This window comes from Crinia signifera, chromosome 5, assembly GCF_055691185.1.
Source record: "Crinia signifera chromosome 5, ASM5569118v1, whole genome shotgun sequence".
NCBI lineage: Eukaryota > Metazoa > Chordata > Amphibia > Anura > Myobatrachidae > Crinia > Crinia signifera.
Genome location: NC_139221.1, coordinates 295,660,562 through 295,684,098, shown reverse-complemented (window position 1 = coordinate 295,684,098; position 23,537 = coordinate 295,660,562). Strand labels below are relative to the sequence as shown.

Here is a 23,537-nt window from a genome sequence, read left to right as displayed (position 1 = left end):
AGATTACTGTTACTTACCAGCAGAACTGTATTTACTATGAAGACACAGTAGGCTCTTGTCTAGGGCGGCATGTATATGTGCTGTCTTTGTTGTTGGACCTCTATCATATGCAGAAACAAATATTCACGTTCCTGCCTTCCGCGGTGGATCTTGGTCATGCCTCTCTCTGCCTGAAATGGATATTATTGGGCCGCACCCATGCAAATGCAGTCAAGAGATCAGTCTCATAGGAAGGCGTGTAGGTTGAGTTCAGAGCTGTTCTGGGTCATGCCTATGTCAAAGAGAAGCCTGTTCCTGATGGATCTCTTGCACTTAGTATGGTGCAGGTACAAGTGCCAAGGGTAATGATGATGCTTGTAGCAATGGGCAGAGCTATAGAGGGGGTGCCATTGCTCTGGGGCTCATAGGTTTAGAGGGCCCTGTAACAAGGCATATAGGTGTCTACCAAGCCCCTACTAAGTTATTGGGTCCAATCAATTAGTGGGTGGTGTTTAGTTCACATTCTGTCCCATTATGTATTATAAAATGTCTCTATCGCTCATCTATAAGGTGCTGTAAAGTCTATGAAGCGCTTCATGGTATAGAAGACAAAATAAACTGTCAGGATTCAACTGCAGCTTTACACAGAACCCAGTAGGAAATCTGACACTTTGGTCTGTGATGTGGATAGTGTTCCTGTCTGCCACCAGGAGCTGTTACTGTACTTTATCTGCCAATAGAAATGAAATATCATTCATTAGGCAGCAATAGATCTCTGCCACAGAGGCAGTAAACTAATATGGACACAGCAGAGTAATAATAACTGTAACAACTCCGGTTAGTTTCTGCAGACCTCAGTGCATCACTCTTGGCCAATCGGTTACTGAAGGTTGCGCCAAAAGGATACTTACATTTTTTTTTATTTAAAAGTTAGCTTTCGTGAAGAAAAACGATTAGAATGTAAACAAATGGCACTTATTACCCTTAAAATATATTTGTTCATAACTTGTTCAGTAATAACAAAAAAAATGAAATCTTTAGAATTATTTACCCAGTATTTTTCTATGAAACAACCTCGTCCCATCATGGCAGATGGAGGGGCAGGTTCACTCTAATATCCCATTCACACCGCAAATGCTGGGGTCGCTCCTGAAATTAGGACGCAGGTCCATTTCAGGAGCGACCTCTGCATTTGTGGTCTGCAATGTCAGATCGGTGACGTCCCACTGGGCGGAGCGACAGCGCGTCGTTGAGGTGGTGGTGAAGAGGCAACGCTTGGAGCTGACAGCGCTGCCTCCTCCATACTTTGACCAGGACCCTGGTCGCCCGACTCGGTTACCTGTTTACACCACACCATGCCCCGGGAAGATCCTGGGAGCAACCCTGGTAGCTAGCAGGGTTGAAATGCTGGGGAATTGCTCCTGGGATTATGCCAACAGAGTGGCCGAGTCTGGTAAGTGTATACAATTAGTTTTTGGCCTCTGTATGTCTAGCCGACAGCACAACTAGCTGTCATTTGAATTTGCTCATTCAGTTCATATTTCAGTCACTGGCGGCCCCAGCCATGTTCGGACAGTTGGCAGGTCCCCCGATACACACAGCCAGATGCACAAATATCTGTCACAATATATCGAATGTACACACTAGCCCATCCACAAGAGATATATTGACCACTCCATAAAACGGACGATGTATGGACCAGCATATACCCAGCATTACTTATTTATATATTATTTTATATAGAAAATAAGATCTCTCACTTAGTAAGTAAGTTTAAGTTATATAGCGCACTTTCTCCAACAGGACTCAAGGCGCTTTACAGACATTATAACAATGCACACAATACAGAGGATGTTAGTGGTACAGAAGTAGATAAGTCACAGACAAAAGAAACCCTTGAGCACCCAGTAAGCATAATGCAGGAGTGGTGCAGCATTTTGGATAATAACGTCCATGGGTTGTGTACTCCACCCTAATAAGGTACCAGGTGCGGCAGACATTTTAGCCGCTCTGCGTAGGATTACGCTGGGTGGAATAGATTAACCCTAAAATAAATTACCCGCCCCCCCTGTTTGTGGCTTCCTCCCCCCTGAATTTGGGGGGAATGGATGGTCATGTGACAAATTTTTAGCAGATATCTATAGGTACAGTGCCGATGGTCAATCTGGTTCCGTTGCACAACTTTGGTGCATTTAAGTTGCGAATAAGCATCACCGGTGATCCAACCTTCAATGTTGATATGTGCGGTGGCATTCCGGATGGTTACTGCGTCGATCGATTTGTATTTGACTGTTTTGCCGGGCAGCTTCAATTGAATTTGCTCATTGAGCTTGTTGACATCATAATTTTTTGGTGCCAAAATTGCTCGTTCGCACAGCCAATCCGGATTTTTGTAGTTGGTTGTTAGATTTGGGAATGCGTAGTCGAAAACGGCTTCATTATTCAGTTGCATTTATCAGGAGTTCGGAAGGGAAATAAATCTCATTCGTGGCGCGATCAATTAATTGCCAACCCCCCCTAAAAAATTCTGTTGATCCGATTGCTACCAAACTTCACAGGATCACCCGCTGGGCTAATCTGAAGATTGCCTGAAAATTTCATCAAAATCGGTTAGGCAGTTTTTGAGTCCATAGGGAACAAACACACATACACACATCGATTGTTATATATATAGAATGGTCACTATGGATAAATGCTAATATTTTGTCATTATTATAATGCTATGGTTTTTCACATGCATTATACACGACTGCAGTATTATGCAGACACCAGACGCAACATACAGTATGTGACCTTCTTGACTTTATTTTATATATACCTAAAAAATGTTACAGTAAAGCCCACCACTAGTCATGACGTACAAGGCATACGCTGCTATTGCATCAGTGCGTGGTTGTGAAACGCAGCACAGGTTATAGCAGGTGGAATTCATATACAACTTCTATACATGCCTGGCATTCAGTCCCAGGGTGCTTTGCTGGTGGAGTGTCATGTACTGTACTGTACTAGATTCCTCTCTTCTCCTACTAAGCCGCCTTTTCAGAGTTCAGCACTTCCTAATTTGGTAGGGCTCATCATGTTTTTAAGCTTCATGTTCGGAAAGGGTTCCTTTAGAGATGGATCTTGTCTGTTCTACTGTATTCCCGTAATGCTACAACATAGATACCTCACAAGGACAGCGATGTGCAAATTCTACCTCCGTTTATTATTCTGTCTTCTGATAGCGTATGTAGGGGGTACTGACTGAGGGCATATACAGAAGTGAGCACAGGCATAAACTGTAGTACACATAATGTTCTTGCTTCTCCCAAATGTGTGTGACCTGTGTTCTCTCACAAGTGTTCTCTAAATTTAGAAGGGAATCATTTCTATTTTAGCCGTTTGTTAAATGAACAGTTCATGGAGGATAATGAAAAAATAAATAAAATAAGAATGTGTGTAAAGCAAATGTCCCAGGGCATTAAAGACAAAAAATAATAATTTCCCATAATTGGGATCTCTGGGTAAGTAAGACAAGCGGTACTTGTGTACTAGCACGGCGCCCCGATAATTAGTCGCACGATTTTTTAATCGAATCGCATCGAATGCCATACACCCGATGGCATGCGATGCAATGTGATGCGATTTTAACTCATATTCGATATTAAATTGTATAAGCACCCTAACGGGTGCTTTTAAGCACCCTAATGGGTGCTTACAATGCTTAAATGCACCCCCACGCCACCCCCCAAGTATACGTGAACCCGAAGTGTGGTGAGCGTAGCGAGCCCGCGAGGGGCGGCGGTACGCGTCCTACGACCTTTTCATACCCTCACTATCCACGTCGGCATGGAGTTGAGAATAGAAAGTGTGGCGAGCGCAGCGAGCGACCGAGCCCGAAGCGTGGCGAGCCCCGCGGATACCTGTGAAGGTATCCACGTCCCCTCGCGGGGCTCGCTGCGCTCGCCGCGCTTCGGGCTTGGTGGCTCGCTGCGCTCGCCACACTTTCTATTCTCGACTCCACGCCGACGTGGATAGTAGGGGTATGAAAAGGTCGTAGGACGCGTACCGCCGCCCCTCGTGGGCTCGTTGCGCTCGCCACGCTTCGGGTTCCCGTTTATACTTGGGGGTGGCGTGGGGGTGCATTTAACCATTGTAACCACCCATTAGGGTGCTTATACAATTTATAATCGCATCGCATCGCATTGTATGGCATTGTATGCCATATACCTGGGGTAGCCAACAGAGCTGTGCTGTCTGGACCTGTGACCTCCTCCTCCCTGCACTATGATCCTCTTCCAGGTGCAGGGAGGAGAGCCCAGCGCAGCAGCAGCAGCGCCGGGTAAGGGAGGGAGGGGAGAGCCGCCGGGTCCCCATGGGACCCCCTGACTCTCACCGCAAAGGACAGCTCTTAACACAAAAGCTGTCCTTTGCCATAATTATCGCATATGTTAGTGCATATGCGATAATTATGAATGTGATGGGCGGCGAAGGGGGGCGGAACTGGGGTGCGGATGTTAGAACATCCCCCCCCCCCCCATTATCTGCCGCTTACAACATGCTGCTAACTCTGGCACATGTCCTAGCAAATGTTAACTTTGTTTTTCATTAAATAAAAAAGGTGTATTTGGTTTTGTTTTGTTTTCACTAAACATTGGCGATTAGTGACAAGATGACAGCCCGAATGTTTGTTCTGATATAAAACCGTAATAAAATGTGAGCATTGTTGCTGGAGCTCAGTTTTAATCTTTACTACTTATTGTCATGTGATTATTATCCTCATCATACACCATCCACTGTAACACCATTTACATCCTCATGGTTCTCCGCTGAAGTGTATTGCTGTAAAGTGCTCCACAACACATTGATTTCTAGGGCATGAGGAGCGACTAAGGTCAGGTCATGCTGTGTTATGACCACCATATCCTTACTCTACATTAGGGAGGTCAGCAGACTTTCTCAGTAGCCTGGGAGACCTCACAATATTGTGGGAGGAGTCTCCCGCTCATTCTGGCTAGTAGTGGTTAGCACAGTAATGTGTGTTATGTGTGTTTTGTGTGCTTATATGATTGAGTTTGTGTGTTGCTGTTTTTCAGTTGTTTGTGTGCATTATTGCAATTTGCTGCTGCCTTACTGCCTACTGGCTCAGATTACTGATTTAGTAAATGCTCCGACCTTGGTCGTGTAAGTTGGCGGATTTGTGGTTCATTCTTGGTAATAAAGCAAGGTCAGTGGTAGAAATAGTTATTTTTAGCCTGTCCTCCCTATAAACGATGCTTAATGAAACACACCTTAAAAGGCATACGGTCGCTTGGTTGACCATAAGTTGGTCGACAGTCGTTAGGTTGACACCACTAGGTCGACATGGAACAAGGTCGACAGGTCGTTAGGTCGAAACAAGCATTAGGTCGACATGAGCAAGGCCGACAGTCAAACGGTTGACAGTTTCAGTATCCATGTCAACTGCGTCAACATTCAGGTCAAACAACAGTGAAAAACCGCATGTCAACCTTTTGACTGTCGACCTTGCCCATGTCGACCGAATACTTGTGTCAACCTAACAACCTGTTCCATGTCGGCCTAGACCCATGTCGACCTAATGACTGTCGACAACTTATGGTCGACCATATGATCCATACCCTAAAACTATACCCATAAAACTTGGTGCTTCATGAAATAGTGAGGACAAAGTAAATACAATATTATAGTACTTGGGATAAGCATGGAAGTCATGAAAGGAAAGGGTTTTCTTGGGCTACACAACAAAATTAGTGATGAGTGGAGTTTCACTAGGTACAAAGGGCAGAGATGGCATATACTCTGGCATTTGCAAAGATGGAAATGGAGGCACCTAGTGGCACCCAGAAGTACTGCACTCAGCAGTGACAGCAGCTCTCTCATAAAGAGCCACCCTCTGCTGGTCGTATTAGCTAGAGTTTCTGCAAGACCACATCGGTCAGCAAGAGTCTCTAGATAATTAATATAGACCTTAATCAATATTCAAGTCTTAACTTTGTATCTGATATTAGTGGCTAACACATGCAGAACTGACCTTGCTACAATAGTTTTTGTCTTATACTTCTTTATGTTTGTAAAGGAAATAATGGCCCAATAATCTGATCATTGCTCTGAGCCCACTAAACCTCTCACGTGGTTCTTCGTAAGCATCTTTCTGTTTGTTAAAGAAACAGTTAAACCACCTGTATAATTAATATCTCCTTGTTCTAACTCTTACTGTAGGTCAAGCCTGTTGCGTTTGCTGTTCGGACGAATGTTTGCTACAGCACAACTTACGATGATGAGGTTCCTGTTCCTGGAATGGCAGTTTCATTTGAGGCTAAAGATTTTTTGCACGTCAAGGAGGTAAGACTACGATGTGAGAGTTATTGGCCACTAATATATCAAAGCTTATACTATCTTTATTTTCACAAGCCCATTTGTGGCTTCTCCGGCTGAGTATGCACAGCAACAGGCCCACGTCATATACACAGCAACAGGATTCGTCAATCCACATATTTTCCAACGGAATGATTCCAAAATCAGAATCAGAATCAGCTTTATTGGCCAGGTATACTTACATTTACTAGGAATTAGCCAGTCAACCCCTTGAGTGGTAGGTTTTGCTGGGGCAGGACAAACCTACCAGGGCAGGTTTGTCCTGCCCCAGCAAAACTAACCACGGTGGGAAGTGGGAAGCCCCCCTCCCTCACCTCTGCTCTGGCAATAGTACGCCGGAGCTTCCCTGCCGCTAGTGTCCCCGCTGCCTCTGTCACATTGAGCAGTGACTTCGGCGGCAGGCTGGGAGATGTTCGCGGTGGCTCGAGAGGACTCGGTTCCTGAGCGCTCCCGAGTCCCCCCGAACATCCCCGAGCCTGCCGACGTCACTGCTACTAAAAGTATGGCGGCAGGCGGAAGCGAAGGGTGGAGCGGTGTTAGAAGAGCTCTGGCGTCTGATCGCCGGAGCACAGGTGATGGAGGGTTGGGGGGGTGATTGGGGAGGGGGGGGCTCTTGAGGTGCCGCGCTAGTGGTGCACACCTGGATACCACTGGCGCGCACCTATTTCCGGGACAGCCCGCTGCGGCATACCACTCAAGGGTACAGTTAAACAGTAACCGTACAGATATACATAACACATACAGGTATACGCTAGATGTACCCTGGGGGTTATAGATGCAGGGAACAAAAATTTGCTGAGCTGCACAACGCCTAGGCAGCTAACAGCGGCACCACTGGTCGTTGCAGCAGCCAGGTAGGTAACAATATAAGCAGAGACAGTGCAGTTATCATGCCGGGAATACATACCCGCCAAGCTGCACAGCACCAAGGCAGCCATCAGCGGCGCAGACATGCAGGTACCAATATAACAGAGACAGTACAGTTATCACACAGGGAATACAAACCCGCCGAGCTGCACAGCGCCTAGGCCGCCATCAGTGGCACCACTGGTGGCCGCAACAGCCAGCCAGGCAATAAGTAAACAGTGGACAGTGCAGCTATAGGACATAGGTATGGATATAGGACACATACAGATACATACTGATGTGCACTATATATACCCTGAGAGGGCTATGGACAAGACAGGGGAGACACAGGGTCACATATGACTGAGTAAGAAGATCAGAACCGACATTGAATCGGTTGAATCTACATTTGACCTATTCTTGTCGACAACGGATATTTCCGATGATCAGAAATATCGTCCGGCATTGAATACCCCCCTCCCCAATTCCGTTTATTTGTTACATTGTCTACATATGAATATATATTTATATATACAATGTCCAGGCTCATCTGGAGGCCTGGCCTGCAAAGATGTCATGGCACTAAAACTACTAGGTGATATTTGAAGAAAGCACCTCTGGGTATTACACCACGGACTCTCCAATCAAATGTTAGCTTTTATTTTTCCAAACTGTTCCATATGATACCTAGAATCTGTCTAGTTGCTCTTCTCAATGTGAATTGCTTATTGTGTTTTTTTGTTTGTTTTAGAAATTTAACAATGACTGGTGGATAGGACGATTGGTAAAAGAAGGCTGTGAAATTGGATTTATCCCTAGCCCCGTAAAACTAGAAAACATGAGGCTACAGCATGAACAAAAAGCAAAACAGGGAAAATTCTACACAAGGTATATAGATATGTTACTGTATGAGGTGCCCCCATGCATAGTAAGCACAAAACAACCAAGAAGCCGGAACTCAGTCAAATAATCAAGCAAATTCTTTATAGGGTCTTATCGTGTTGTAGAACAGTGAATAATGTATCTATACTGGAAAATATACAAATATATTTTGAAAAAAGAAATATATACACTCACTAACGTTTAAAAGTTTGGGGTCACTTAGATATTTCCTTATTTTTGAAAGAAAAGCACTGTTTTTTTTTTCAATGAAGATAACATTAAATGAATCAGAAATACACTCTGTACATTGTTGGTAAATGACTATACTAGCTGGAAATGTCTGTTTTTGAAGACGTTTTGCAGGGTTGTCAAGGGTTTTGTAATCATCCATTAGTCTTCTAACGCGATTAGCAAACACAATGTACCATTAGAACACTGGAGTCATGGTAGCTGGAAATGGGCCTCTATACACCTTTGTAGATATTCCTTTAAAAGCCAGACAATTCCAGCTAGTATACTCATTTACCTCATCAACAATGTACAGAGTTTATTTCTGATTCATTTAATGGCCCTTATTCTGGTTGGTGCGGTCGAGCCGCATATGCGGCTCCGACCGCACCAGACGAATCCCCGCCCACCCTACGGATCGCCACGGCCGTCCGTACACGGACGGCTGGCGATCCGCATAAAAATGGTGGAGGCTACGCCTCCACCATGGTGGGAGCTGCCCCCTGCATTCGATGGTCGTCGACCATCGAAGGCAGGTCCGCACGCCGCGGCAGCTCCCGCAAGCTGAGACCACACGGACAATCGTCCGTGTGGTAGCTTGTATGGGGGCTGAAAGCTGACATCCGGCGACGTCAGCTTTCCGCCCCCATGAGTTGCGTCATGCCCTCATTAGCATGCGTACGCCCCGCGTTTGCATGGGAACGCCCATGAAACGCGGGGCGTATACATAGGGAAATGAGGGCATGAAGCCCCTCACTCCCCTATACGCCCCCTTTGCGGTGTAGTAAATTTCTGTGCGGCGAATTCGCCTGCACATGCGCAGATTGACCTCTGCGCATGTGCAGACGGAAAACATCGGCGGTACGGCCGCACGCGGGCCGTACCGCGCGAATCTGAATAAGGGCCAATGTTATCTTCATTGGAAAAAAAAACAGTGATTTTCTTTCAAAAATAAGGAAATTTCTGAGTGACTCCAAACTTTTTAACGATATATATATATATATATATATATATATATATATACATACTAGTTGGCCTGTCTGAAAACATCACATGCGAATGGTGCCTTTATCAAATTAAATTTGAAGGTTAACAGCTTGGCAAGCAAGGTTACATCATAGTAGGGTTTTCCACAGATTTCACAGTTAGGGTACCCTCCAAAGCAAGAACAAATGCAATGGGTTGCATTTGTTGGGCTGATGGGTTGATTTCAGCATTGGGAACAATTACCTCCTGTCCTGGATACACATTTAACAGGAAGCCACAAGTGCTGGTAATCAGCCAAACCTTGATCACATCAGTTTAGGAATCCTGGTCTGGGTCTAATTTTCCTTGCTGCAGCTGCTTCTCTAAAATCTGGACTGGATCTTCCACATTACCCTCATGGAAATATTGTAAAGCGCAGTGAAATTTGCTGCGCTATATAACAAACTATAAATAAATACATACATCAGTGTTGCAAGTAAGGGGGTACGGCATGGTACGGAGTACCTGTAAGAAATATGTTGCAGGTACGCAGTACCACTTACCCCCTGACCCACTGTCAATTCTATTTTTATTTTAAGTCTAAATATAATGCATCCACAGCCCGCCCACCCAGCGTTATGATTGGTGCTGTATGCAGCTACTGCTGATTTAGCCTGTCACACTGACAAGCATCAGCGGCGCCGACAGCATGAAGAGCAGGCTCCACAATTGTAAGCACAAGCTGCCCGGCTCTCCCCCAAGCAAGAGCCAACCCACCCCCAGTCATCCCTGTTTCTCATTCCCTGTCTCCTGATGCCACGCCACTATTGTCATTTAGTCACTCCTCTAGCTTTGTGTGACCACGCCCCCTCATGACACATTGCCACGCCCATTTTTGGTGGAGGCCATCAGTACCACCAAGAAAAAAATTCTACTTGCACCACTGACATACATAAATAAATAGTCTGTCCCTGCCTATATGTATATATATATATATATATATATATATATATCCTATATAATAAAAGGCTAACGCTGCTCCTCACCTCTCTGGGGGAAAATGTAAGTGTTTTGTATTCCGGCAGCCACTAGATGGCACCGTTATAAGCAAAACAAATGTTACCGGGTTGACAGAGCTGTCGGCGCTGACATTACTGTTATGTTATTTTGTCATTTTGGCAGGCTGGGAACTAGTATAGTATATACTGTATGTATGTGTGTATATATATCTATATATATATCTATATATATAGATATATAGATATATATATATTATATACTCTTTTGATTTGCCAACTTCAAAGTTTTATTGGGAAAGATTACATTTTCCGACGGGTAAACTGAAACATTGAAAAGCAGTGGAGTTTTTCATTTTATTCAATTCCGCAAGTGCCGGTCACCCCCCTCCCGGCATGTGTGTGTGTGTTGTGTTTGTACTGGAAGAGTGGCCATGTTGCTTGGCTATATAAGGTCCCATATTGGACAGCGGTCTTCAGATTCGGGCCCGCCTCTTCTGTAAGGCTGGGGTGGACCCTTTTCTCACCGAAGCTTATGGTTGTCTTATTATAGGTTGGTTGTCATGTAGAATCATGTTGACACCACAAGGCTGGAAATAATTATTTTCCTCTTATTCTGTGTACCAGTAAAATCGGGGGAACCTCCTCTTCCAGTTTGGGTGATGTGGTACCTAGCTCTAGAAGATCAACACCACCATCCTCTGGTAAGTGACGCTACTCTCCATTATTCTATTCCCTTTATAGAAGAAGAAGCAATGCAGCTTTCCTTAGTGTAATTAAACCAGCTGATTATGTGAAAGGCACCCACTCTCATGAGTGTGTAGATAACCCTATGTCTGTTCCATTGCTACTCTATGCTTTCCAGGCATTCGGAGCATCGGCAGAGGCGCCTGATTGGGTGCTTTGACTGGGCATGAAATTGCCATTTGTGCAGCAGGCTGATTGCAGGGATTATTTATTCCTAAATCACATGCATTCATATATTCTGCCTTCCTGTGGCTAGAACGTTACCGTACAGTATTTCTATTGCAACATACTCCGCATTCACGTCTGAAGCTGTTTAACCTCTAAACAAATATACTACAGTCACAACATAGCGCTTTTAATAAATTTTTGAAAATTTAAATTATAGATTTTTTTTTTTATTAAAATGATTTAATATGCATATGTGCATATAAAGTCACATCTTCCACATGGAAGGCCAGACTGAATGCATCACTTTGCCAAGCACGCTAGCTTGCAACATAATTTACATTATACATTATTCTCATATGCCTACTAAGGCATACTCAATTGAATCATACGGTATATTCAAAGGCCATTTCCTGCATTTGTCATATCTTTTATTGAACTTGATGTTCAGTCCTCTGCAGAATAATGTTTAAGTGAAATAATTACGGATTAAGCTAAAGCGGGGCAGAGGCAAGTGGAGTCCAAATATTTCTAATTATTTTGATCGAGGTCCACAAAATCAAATATCTGTAATGTCCTTAATAACAAGTTTTTATTTTGGTGCTGAAACTTATACTACATTCCTTAAATTTTAAGTTTAAGTTTCAGCACCAAAATAATAACTTGAGATTTAAAACTTTACTAGACATGACGAGCCTGCGCCGCCGGGTAGCTTGATTTACCCTTGAGGCAGGACAGAGCTGTCAGTCCGTCTCCTGTGCCTTTATGTTTGGGGCCCCTCCACGCTGCGGGGCACGGAGGACTGGGATCCACTCAGCGCCTCAGCCTCCACACCATTCACTTCCCTGGATACCACGCCAGCCCGCTCACTTGACTAATCTAACCAATTGCCCTAATACTGGCACCATAACGGGGGAAGGAAGATGGACTCTCTGGCCTCTCTGCCTCATTACAGTGCAACAGCCATGCTACTGCAGGGCTGCGGTACTAATCTACAATCTAGAGAAGGTCCGCTTTTCTGTCCTTTGCGGTCCGGAGACGGCCCATGGTCCGCCAGTTGCCTACCGTTGACCTAAATCAATGGTAAGCATCCTGCTTTTCTGCAGCTGTTGTGCAACTACAAGTCCTGCAATGTCCTTGACCAACTTTGAGTTTACATATTTAACTCACTAAGTAAATGAAATTTGTTTTCTGATGAGAATTTATTAGAAATATATATATATACTGTAGGACAAAAGTTCATAGAAAAAAGGTTCATAGAAAAAAAGTCAGTGTATTGTATCACAAAACAAGTACCAATGTTTCCAGCCTTGAAATGTTGGTACTGGTCTTGTGATCCAATACACTGGATTTTTTTCAACAAACCCGCGAGTGCCGCCATCTTTTATCCTATATCTAGGATCCGACCCGACAATGTCTAGGTCAAAGTCAGAGTTGACCTTTTGCCTTCGTCGACATTTTGTCAATGCTGATCTAGTGCATGTTGACACCTTGTCAATGCCGTCCTAGTTCATTTTAGTGTCGACCTATTGACTGTTGAACTAGACATTCTCTGTGAGATGATCCACATCCATATGTTTGTTTTTTTTGTTCTTTAAAACATTTTTTTTTTTAAATATATAACTTAGATTGTATTCACCTCAATATCCAAATCACACAGATGTAATTACATACCCATAATTATGGGCACTTCAAGCAGGAAGAACTCTATCTTCTTATACAAAAATACTTCTAATAGAGCTTTATTCTCACAATTGAGACCGCCCCAGTGACATCACTGAGGCCTTGTCTGATTAATATTCAGTGAGGCCTGTGTAATATTCATGAGCTACTGGTTCCTAGTGAACTGGTAAGCTACAGTATACTCATTAATATTAATTAAGCCTACAGAATTAATTATTTCACAGTGGACAGGTGCCAGCTTGGTGCACCTAGATAAGAGAGTCTGAGAAATGTATTACTTTTTACTGTGAATAGTTATTCTATATGATTACCGTATATGTAGTTTTTTTTGTTTATCATCTTGAATTAACCTTACTTCTAGTTTTCCCTCCTGTGTAATAATTTGTGTAACTGCAATCCCATGTCTCCTTCATTTCCATCTGATAATTGTGCATAATTTGTCTGTATATAGCTATAGACTTAGATGCCACTGGCTTAGAGGCAGAAGAGATTGACATTCCAGCCAACCATCGCTCCCCTAAACCCAGTGTAAACAGTGTAACATCACCCCACTCCAAAGAGAAAAGAATGCCTTTTTTTAAGAAGGTAACCAGCTCCAACTGGACGCATGTCATCCGCACAGCTGCTCCTGTTCACGTCGCGAGTCCTGTTAAACGTCCGTGTCTTTCAATATGTCAATAACATGCATGCCTTGTTTGTTCTTTGTTTCTCTTTCATGCTGCTTGTAGCTAAACAGAAGCAAAAATCGGTAAGTGCACTTGACGTCAACGTAAAGGTTACCTTGCCACCGGCATCATAACATTAAGGCGCATTTGTGGCCTGCACAATGCGAGGGCGGCTGTTTTGTGAGGTGCTGTGCAAACTGGTGCCCTGTCATGATTGGTACCACCGACAAAATGGCCGTCTCCACACTGTGTTCACCGATAGGTCCTGTCTGAAGATTGCAGTCAAATAGGAGCCCCCTGTGGACCTTTCTTTGGCACTGGAGGACTCTATACATCCATACAGCTTCAATTAATGGATGGTGTGTACTATATTCATGGAAACAGGGAGCTTTGTTGTAGATGTTTTCAAAAACTTCATCCTAAACCTCCCCGCTAGTGCTTAACCCTAATCATATCTGCTGGGGTCATCACCACATCTCATAAGAACAAATGTTCCCGGTATATGAGCTAAGTGTTCATATTACCTCATATACAGTGCTACTGTAGGTGGAGTCACACTTGTCAGGCCAAGAACTGGCAAATGGACCTGCAACCAATCAGGATCTGGTTCTCCATTATGAAAGTGCACATTCAAATACTGTAACGGGCACGTTACTGGCTTAGCTTCCACCTCAGGATAAGTCCCGTAGTGTGCCTGTTTCTTACACCTCTTTATCCTAATAGACCAATATTAGAGTTCTCTGTTCTTATTCTTTTCCAATCCTCAGGCAATGCCGATATTGACATAGTTGTTAAATTATGCGCAACTGCGCTTAAATTGGTTCAGGCGCTACATGCATTACACAGAGTGTAGTCACAAAGGTGCTGTTGTGAGCCATTCAGACGGTTTTAGAAAAGTGAATTGCATCCTGGGCGGTGGCCATTAGTGTGCACAGAAAAGGTCCATTGAGTGGGTGTGTTATGGGCGTGTCGCATGCGTGTCAATGCAAGTGACTGCGTTCTCAAGAGGCACCGACTCAAGCATTGCAGTCCATTGTCAAACAGAGAGACTGCAGCAGCCACAGGATTGCGTTTGTAGGCCACTAATCCCAAATAAAGTTGCACTAAGTATAACTGTAAACCAAGGTGGGAATGAAGATGTGTGCATTAGACCAGTGGCGGTTCCAGAGGAGGGGCTGCAGCACAGTCCAAAAATTCAAATAGGGGACCAACACCAACTGCCAGCGAGTCAGTTTGGGGTGGCAGTGGGTGTGGCTCCCCTATTTGAATTTTTTAACTGTGCTCCAGGCCCTCCACTGGAGCCCCTCTCTACTGCATTAGACCCTAATGTATGGAAAGAACAAGGAATTTGTCCTCTATAGAGCGGTATGTGACACTACTGGAAATGAATATGTAACAGCCTGACCTAGTGCCTCAGAGCTGTTCTCTGCTTATGATGCCAGTGGCACAAGTACACAGACCAGACTAACTCTGACGGAATTACTGCCTATCATTGCTTTGTGTGCTTAAAATACATTTTCTGCTGATGTTATTCGTTTGTCTGTCTCAATTTTCTCTGTGTGTAATATAAAACATTTGAAGTGTCACCCGTGTAAATTGTGAACCTTAAAAATGATCTATGAAAAAAAAAAATTGTTTTAGTATTATGATGGCATTCTACCCTCTAAGTCTACTTGGTTTTATTTGCAACAGTTTATTTACTAAGATTGGAGTTCTATTAAAGATGGAATGTTGCTACAGGCAACCAATCAGATTCTACCTATTATCTTCCAGTAGGTGCTAAATAAATAATAAGTAGATTCTGTTTGGTTGCTATGAGAAACGTTCCATCTTCAATAGAACTCTCATCTTAGCAAATAAACCCCATAGTATGTTATAGGCTTCATTACAGTTTGCTAAAGCAAGTTGCGATAGTGACTTAGCAACTTAGGTTCACTGAGGGTCCTAGGCTTCCCAAACTCAGTCCTCAAGGTACCCTAACAGTCCAGGTGATATAGTCTAACACTGCGAAGTCCAATTAAAGTCACCTAGTTCTTATGCATTTCTATCCTGAAAACCTGGACTGTTGGGCGGACCGAGTTTAGGAACCACTGCCCTAACCCATTTCTTAAAAAAATTTTGACAGAGGAGTGGAGAAGGCCAAAATAGGGATAGAATAGCGCATTGCGATGTTTTGCAACCATCAATGGTTTTGTTTAGCTGGTAATAGTTATATCATTTGATGGCAGCATGTTTGCCGCGATGGTCTTCCAAAGGTCCTGACCCTTGTGGTCATTCAGCAGTGCTTCTGTTCCCTCTAGCCAGCCATGCTGAAGATGTTTGCACATGCGCAAATCATATGAATCCTTTTTTTAATCATATGAATCCTTTTTGTATCAAATGCTTTTGATGCGATGGTCAATATTCTTTGCCGGATACCCAGCTATCATTTGATGGTGGGCTTCCAATGTCCATCCCTAGGCCGAAACCACTATGTTATCTAGGGTCCATTGGCTATTATTCCAGCTCTGGAAGTGGCAGTGGGACTTTGGTAACCTGTAAGCATGTTTGTTGCCCACTCCATTGGGGGAGATGTATCAACCTTAGAGAGAAATAGTGGAGATTTTGCCTATAGCAACCACTCAGCTTCTGGGTATCCTTTATCTACTGTAGAACAGGGGTAGATGTATGAAGCTGTGATAAGGGAGGAGAAGTGATTCAGAGGAGAAGTGACCCATGGCAACCAATCAGCTGCTTTGTATCATTTTATATTATGCAAATTATAGATGTTACCGCAGTGCTTATTGGTTGCCATTGGCCACTTCTCCTCTGGCTCACTTCTCCTCCCTTCTCACTGCTTCATACATCTACCCCTCAGTCTATAAAATGATAGGAGCTGATTGGTTGCTATGGACAGCTCCCCCATAGAGCTTCCAGCCATTGTTTTTAGTTGAACCAGTGTCATAATCAATGTCAGTTACTAATAACTGTTGACATCAATAAGTGCCAGATGTATCAAGCTTCAACATAATAAAAAGGAGAGCGATAAACAGCCAGCCAATCAGCTCCCAACTGCCATGTTACAGGCTGGGTTGAAAAATGACAGGTGAGAGCTGATTGGCTGGTTGTTTATCACTCTCCACTTTATCACTTTTTGAAGCTTGATACATCTGGCCCTAAGACACAATTTACAAGTGAAATAGTAACTTGATACGTTATTTAAAAAAAAAAATGTAATGAAAAGTCTATGAACGATTTAACTTAGCAGATCATTCTTATACAGTATGTTCCGTTAAAGATTCTGTCCCACAGCCCAAATCACAGCCTAGCTTGAGTACATAGCCAGCCGTGTGTGCAGTATAGAATGCCTGCCCCTGTTTCACTTTGTTCCATTTCTGCACAGACAGAACACGTCCCTCCTTATGATGTAGTGCCTTCTATGAGACCCGTAGTTCTAGTGGGACCTTCTTTAAAAGGATATGAGGTAAGACCTAAAGATTATAATGAAGCAGAAGTCTGCACAACACAATTGTGACCAATAACAAATGTATATATTGCAAAAGTCATTTAGCTCCCCAAATATCAGGAGTAACGTCTTGTAATACCCACATTTTTATGCATTACAAGAACGTTATAGCTTGGTATTTTAGGGGATACATACGATATCCCAGAGGTGGGGACGCCTGCGTTCAAAAGTCCCAACAAGGGCTCCATAAGCCAGTTAACCTACTCCTCCTACCCTCCTAACCCTAACACTCAGTTCTTTTCAGCCTAATCATCCACACCCCCCCCCCCCTTCCCTGCAGCCTGACCAGTGGCATAGCTACATATGTGGCAGACCCCGTAGCGGCTTGGGGGAGCGTCGCCAGTGGGGTCTGCGGTGGGCTTTGCTGGGTGAACTGACAGGCGACCCAGGCAGCAGTGAGCGGGTCACGTTTATTACATATGCACGGGGGGGGGGGCTGCTCATTAAATATGCACTGCGCAGAGTCCCCGCTCATTAGATATGCACGGAGCGGGACCAGCTCAGCACTCACTGCTGCCTGGGTCGCCTGTCAGTTCAGCCAGCGGCGCCCGTAGTCCATCGCCTCGCCCCTTCTTGGAGGTAAGGATTTTTTGGGGGCGGGGGAATTTCTAGCTATGCCACTGAGCCTGACCATAACCCTCCCTGCTAGTGCCCAACGCCTGTATCCCACCGCCTAAACTTACCCCCCTCCCCTTGTGCCTAAAAACCTAACCCGGCCCCCTCCGTTCCCCGGCCTGTCTAACCCTTCCCGCAATACTTATGTTCGGTATGCCGGCCCCATATACCATAAATACCATTTATCCTTTGTTAGGAACAACCAACCTGATATTAATATTATTATTAATTTTCTTTTTTACTTGTAGGTGACGGACATGATGCAGAAAGCATTATTTGACTTTTTAAAACACAGATTTGAAGGACGGTAAGTGCAAGCAGGACTTCCATTCCCCACTCGTCTGGTGCATGAAGTTACATGTTCTGCAGCGTAGAGTGGAACATAACTTGTATATGTTTATTTATACATTTTGGCCTGGATATTTCATTTATCCTATTTTAATTATTCAATAATGATTCTGGAGACCATCCACCAAATGTGAAATGTTTACCCGACTTCTGCACAGCCAGCGCATAGTTCTCCCGTCGCATAGTTCTCCCGTCACTGTCCGTTAAGGCGTCTGTGTTTCTTTTCTCTGCACAAAAAAGATGGGTTGATTGTTGCAGCTGTCACAGCTTCTATTTCCACTGGTTAATCAGCATTCCCCTAAGATTTGGCATAGCTACAGTTCTTGAACGGAGTGCTTCTATTCATCTGGAGTACATGAGGTTAGAGGACACCATGCATCATGAAGAACAACATGTCTCCTAATAGTGTACCTGTTGCCTAGGCCACAGTAGGGCAGACATTTTTTATAGGTAGAACTAGTTTGCAGATGGCCAGTTCACTAGGAGTTGGTGGCATCACGCCATGCCTCTTGGCTCAATGGTTTCACTAGTGGCTAGTGAATAAATTATTATTACAGGTTGAGTATCCCTTACCCATAGTTTCCAGATTGTAATTTTTTATTTTGTTTTGCTAAAAGCATCTGTAACTGGCACTACTGGAGACATCTGTAACTGGCACTACTGGGGACAACATCGTCCAACGTGTTCATACTTTCCCATCCGAGTGGGCATATAGTTAGATCAGTGGTTCCAGCGGCGTAACTATAGCACCGCAGCCCCCGCCACCTCGTGGGGGCGCTGTGCATATGGGGGCGCCGGGGGCTGCGGTGCTATAGTTACACCCCCCCCCCAATCCCCCGCAGACTTACCTATCTCGCTGGTCCCGGCGGCTCCGTTCTTCTGCTGAGGACCACCACAAAATGGCCGCCCCCATGTAGCACACAGTTCTCTGAAACTGTCTGCTGTATGGGGGCGGACATTTTGTGGTGGTCCTCAGCAGAAGAAGAACGGAGCCGCCGGGACCAGCGCTATAGGTAAGGCTGCAGGGGATTGGGGGGGGTTTGCATGGGAGGCGGGGAATTGGGGGGGGGTTGCATGGGCGGCGGGGGATTGGGGGTGCTTGGGGGTGCTTGGCGGGGCGGCGGTGGGGGGGGCGCACCCCCCCCTGACAGCGGGGGGGGGGGGGGGGGCGGCCAAAACTTAGTTACGCCACTGAGTGGTTCCCAAACTGTGTGCCTAGGCACCCTGGGGTGCCTCAGGACACTTATAGGGGTGCCTTGGGTTGGTGGACCTGGATCAATTCATTTTATTTATGTGCAATGTAACAGGCAAAACCAGTACTAGTGGCTGCCAATCATGACATATGTGGACAAACAGGAGCAAATCCTGCCCCTCACCACATAACTGTGACATATAAATGCAGTGTACTTACTTTTATATTTTTTCATGAATTTCTCAATAAGAAACATTTGACCTAGGGGTGCCTTGAAAACATTTTGATGCTCTAGGGTGCCATGATTTAGAAAAGTTTGGGAACCCCTGAGTTAGATGATAATAGTGTGCCCAAAGCATGGGAGAGCAGCGAGCCATGTGAGGGGACGCTGTACACTTATACAGTGTCCACTTCGACCTATGCCGACATAGACACCCAAAAAACATGGGAAACTCATGTCGACATTTTGAATGTTGACCTTTAATATGTCGACCTTTTGTGTGTATGTCATGTGTTTGATGTGCTTATACAACATAAATGCAAGATGCCTCATGATTCCTCATTGAAATACAAAAATATTCCCAAACAAGGAATAATCCGTTATCCAAAATACTTCTGGTCCCATGCATTTTGGATAAGGGATACTCAGCCTGTATGTTTCTTACACAGCGCAGCAGGTTCCACTGCACTTTACAATTATAAATAGGGAAAAAACAAACTGGGCTGTTACAGTCAGATGTTAGGAGGACCTACCGTTGGGCTGCATTACAGTTTGGTTCAGCCTACAAATGTTTGTCTGCGCTGTTTTGTGTTCAGGAGAAACCAGCTATAGAAGTAGAATCATTTATAGTCATTATCTTAGAAACACATTACAGGACCTCTGAGACTAAGCAAAAGTTGACATTCTGAAAAGCCTTTGCTTTACAACTGATTACCTTGACCACATCTGCAGGCCTTATGCAATGATTTGCTGCATTTTGATTGGCTGATTTGAAATTATTATTAGCCTTTATATGGCGTCACAAGGGGCCTGCAACACCCATTTACAGAGTACATAAACAAATAAGCAAAACAGGAAACCAGTTGAAGACTATATGGAACAAGTACAGGGTACATACACATAGCTGCATCAGCAGACCATACTGAAATAGGGTGTGGTACGGGACTCCGACAGTCGGGATCCCGACAGTCATTATCCCGACGTCGGGATCCCGACTGCCCGGAGTCAGACAGCATGGTGAGGGCAAAAAAGCCCCATGCGGTCACGGTGGCTCGCTACGCGAGTCTCCTATTCTATTCTCCCTCTATGGGAGTCGTGGACCCCCACGAGGGAAAATAGCGGGTGGCCGTCGGGCACCCGGCTGTTGGCGTTTTGACAGTCGGGATCCCAACGTCGGGTAAACGACTGTCGGGAACCTGTCCGGCACCCACTGAAATAAGTATTAGGTTACAAGGAAACCATGGGATATGGTGCCATGGAAGATGGTTTAATTAGTAACCCTTTCACACTGCTCAAATAACCTGGGTCGATCCCAGATTTGTTGCCGAGTTGTTGTGAGCAGCAAAAAGGGCAAATGCTGGGTCGCTCCCGAGACCCATATCCAAATCTCGGTTGCAACCCTGCTTTTGCGATGTAAAAGGGGTATAAGAAAAGGAAGAGAGTGATTGTTCCTTTGCGAGTGAACAAGAATACCCCCCCCCCCCCCCCCCCCCCCATGTTAGTAAATATTCCCATTGTGTTGCTGTACTCAAAATGAAGTCTGGTAGGCAAAGCTGCTGAACCTGAACGAACCTTTATTTCTTCCAGAATATCCATCACTCGGGTCACCGCTGACATCTCTCTTGCCAAACGCTCAGTATTAAATAATCCCAGTAAACATGCAATCATAGAAAGATCCAATACCCGGTCAAGTTTAGGTAAGTTCTGTTCTGCTTCTTCTCCTCTAGTAGAGCTGATCGTCTTCACTTCTTAGGCAGTTTTTTTTGCATTGTGCTTTTTCCTGGTGCCCCATCTTCTTTTGTACAATTTTGTTGAAGGGAACCTGTCGCTTCTTCGCGATGCAGGCCGCCATTTTCTGAGCTAAACTAAATTTCACGAGATTGCAGTTTGTCAAGCAGAGTCCACAGAGGTATATGAATATGTCAGAATTTCCCGCTCTCATGGTCGGCTCCTGAAAATAAGTGGCGCTCCATTGACACCCATAAAAATAAGCACGTTTCCAGATGCCACCCGCCTGTGGGGGCGTGGGAACAATGACTCGATTCAGGGTGAATCATATCATTGGCCACTTAGCTCGGAAAAATGGGCAGTCTCTAAGTGCGATGATGTGATTTGTGCTAAATAGTATCAACGTGGCCCCACCCCTTTTTTTAGGCCTACAAATGGCTGCTCCCACTGTCATATGACAGGCCCTATATGACAGGTTTGTTTCATGTCTCCGGACATATCGAAACAGTCAAAAGTTTTGACATGGTCAAAATGTCAACATGAATAAGTTCAACATGAGTTTTTCATGATTTAAACAAAAAAAAAAAACAACCAACGTGTTCATACTTCCATCCGAGTGGGCATAAAGTTAGATTATAATAGTGTGCCCGAAGCATGGGAGAGCAGCGAGCCATTCGAGGGGACGCGGTACACTTATACGGTGTCCACGTCGACCTATGCCGACATAGACACCCAAGAAACATGTTGACATTTTGAATGTTGACCTTTTATATGTTGACCTTTTGGCTATTGACCTATTGATCATGTCGACATTTTGACCCTATCGACCAATAGACAGTGTAGATCTAATATACCAGAACCATTATAGGATATTCACCTCCCCCATCACATTAAAAGAGTAAAACCCAGATCCTCATGTTACCTGACATCCGCTCTTTCCAAAAATTTACTTTTCATAAAAAATTTGTAAGAAACTTTTTATCCGACCAATGCGTCTGCATCAATTTATTCACGGCCTTGTAGCCTTTTATAGGGGATTTATCGTATATTGAGGGAGAGTTTCTGAACTGTATCTTAACATGTACGTATAATGGAAATACATTTATTCAGTCTCCCCCTAATCTGACCCTATATGAAGTCGCTTGTCATGCATTTACGTCAAGAAACCAGAAAATGTGCCGCCTTGCGAGTCAATCATAACAAGGTCCAAAGTGTAAGGATAGGATAAGGGCGGATACAACACAAAGATGATCCAATGCTCGGACTCCTGGTTATGTCGCTTGTTGCTTTCAGTCTTAGGCATTTATGAAAACCGGTGCACAGATACAAAGATGGCGTCTCCTACAGCTGCCAGACATATGGTACAAAGAAAGGGGGTGTGGATCCGCACAGACTTTTAATCATCAATTAGAACATTCTAACTTGAACATCTATTAGACCAATATGTTGGACTACCTTTTTATAGATTTTTGTAGTCTTGGAATGGTGGTGTGCCCAACACATTCAGTAATTGTCACTGAATAGAAGGGGGTTTGTTTGCAAGGGGCAAACGGTAAGACAAATGTGCCTTTTTGGGCGCACTCTTTATTCTATTAATTATATGACTTGGTTATTCACTTAAAACATAACTTTTAATGGACTTCTTTATATAAAATATAAGGAGCATTCATTAGTATTTCTTAAATTATTGATCAGTCATTTTACACGTTATGATTAGACTGTCAATCAAAAACACAAAACAAAGACATACATACATAAACACACATTTTTTCTTGATTGTCTTGGTTTGTGACTGTCACATACCAAGACAATCAAGAAACAATGTGTGTTTATGTACAGTATGTATGTCTTTGTTTTGTGTTTTTGATTGACAGTCTAATCATAACGTGTAAAATGACTGATCAATAATTTAAGAAATACTAACGAATGCTCCTTATATTTTACATAAAGAAGTCCATTAAAAGTTATGTTTTAAGTGAATAATCAAGTCATATAATACCTCTTGCAAACAAACCCCCTTCTATTCAGCTGCCAGAAATATGTCTGCTGTCCTCTTTTTAAACTGCCCTAGAAAAATGTCGGCCTTTAGTCTCTATAATGCCACCTCCCCTTTCTTCCTGTTGCACCCGTTTTCATAAATGTACCCCATTATGTTTCCCCCAAACCGGCATGTGATAATCATAATGGGTTTGGTTTATTCCATTGTTCTCTTCATTTCTGCCCTCCCGTTACAGATGGTTTTGGTATGTACCGGATACACTGTGTTGTGTTCTGTGTGTGAAGTGTGGCATAGCCTTGTTGTTTCTGCACACAGCACTGTGTTAGATGACCTATGTTTATAGTATGTGTATTGTTGCCGTTTAATAGGAAAATCGTT

At 44.0% G+C, this 23,537-nt stretch overlaps 1 protein-coding gene across 6 annotated transcripts in view; it reads left to right on the top strand.

Annotated features, from left to right (window-relative positions):
• CACNB2 (calcium voltage-gated channel auxiliary subunit beta 2) overlaps positions 1-23,537 on the top strand; it is a 275,681-nt gene that overhangs the window by 239,891 nt on the left and 12,253 nt on the right. For 4 of the 6 annotated variants that reach the window (XM_083189322.1, XM_083189325.1, XM_083189326.1 and 1 more), the window contains 7 exons: positions 6,199-6,321; positions 7,952-8,088; positions 10,920-10,996; positions 13,339-13,472; positions 16,935-17,015; positions 17,921-17,979; positions 21,020-21,129. In XM_083189322.1, coding sequence (XP_083045448.1) covers positions 6,199-6,321; positions 7,952-8,088; positions 10,920-10,996; positions 13,339-13,472; positions 16,935-17,015; positions 17,921-17,979; positions 21,020-21,129 — 721 coding nt within the window. Of the gene's footprint in view, positions 1-6,198; positions 6,322-7,951; positions 8,089-10,919; positions 10,997-13,338; positions 13,473-13,615; positions 13,636-16,934; positions 17,016-17,920; positions 17,980-21,019; positions 21,130-23,537 lie in introns of all 6 variants that reach the window. The other 2 variants (XM_083189324.1, XM_083189327.1) reach the window with 1 other exon arrangement.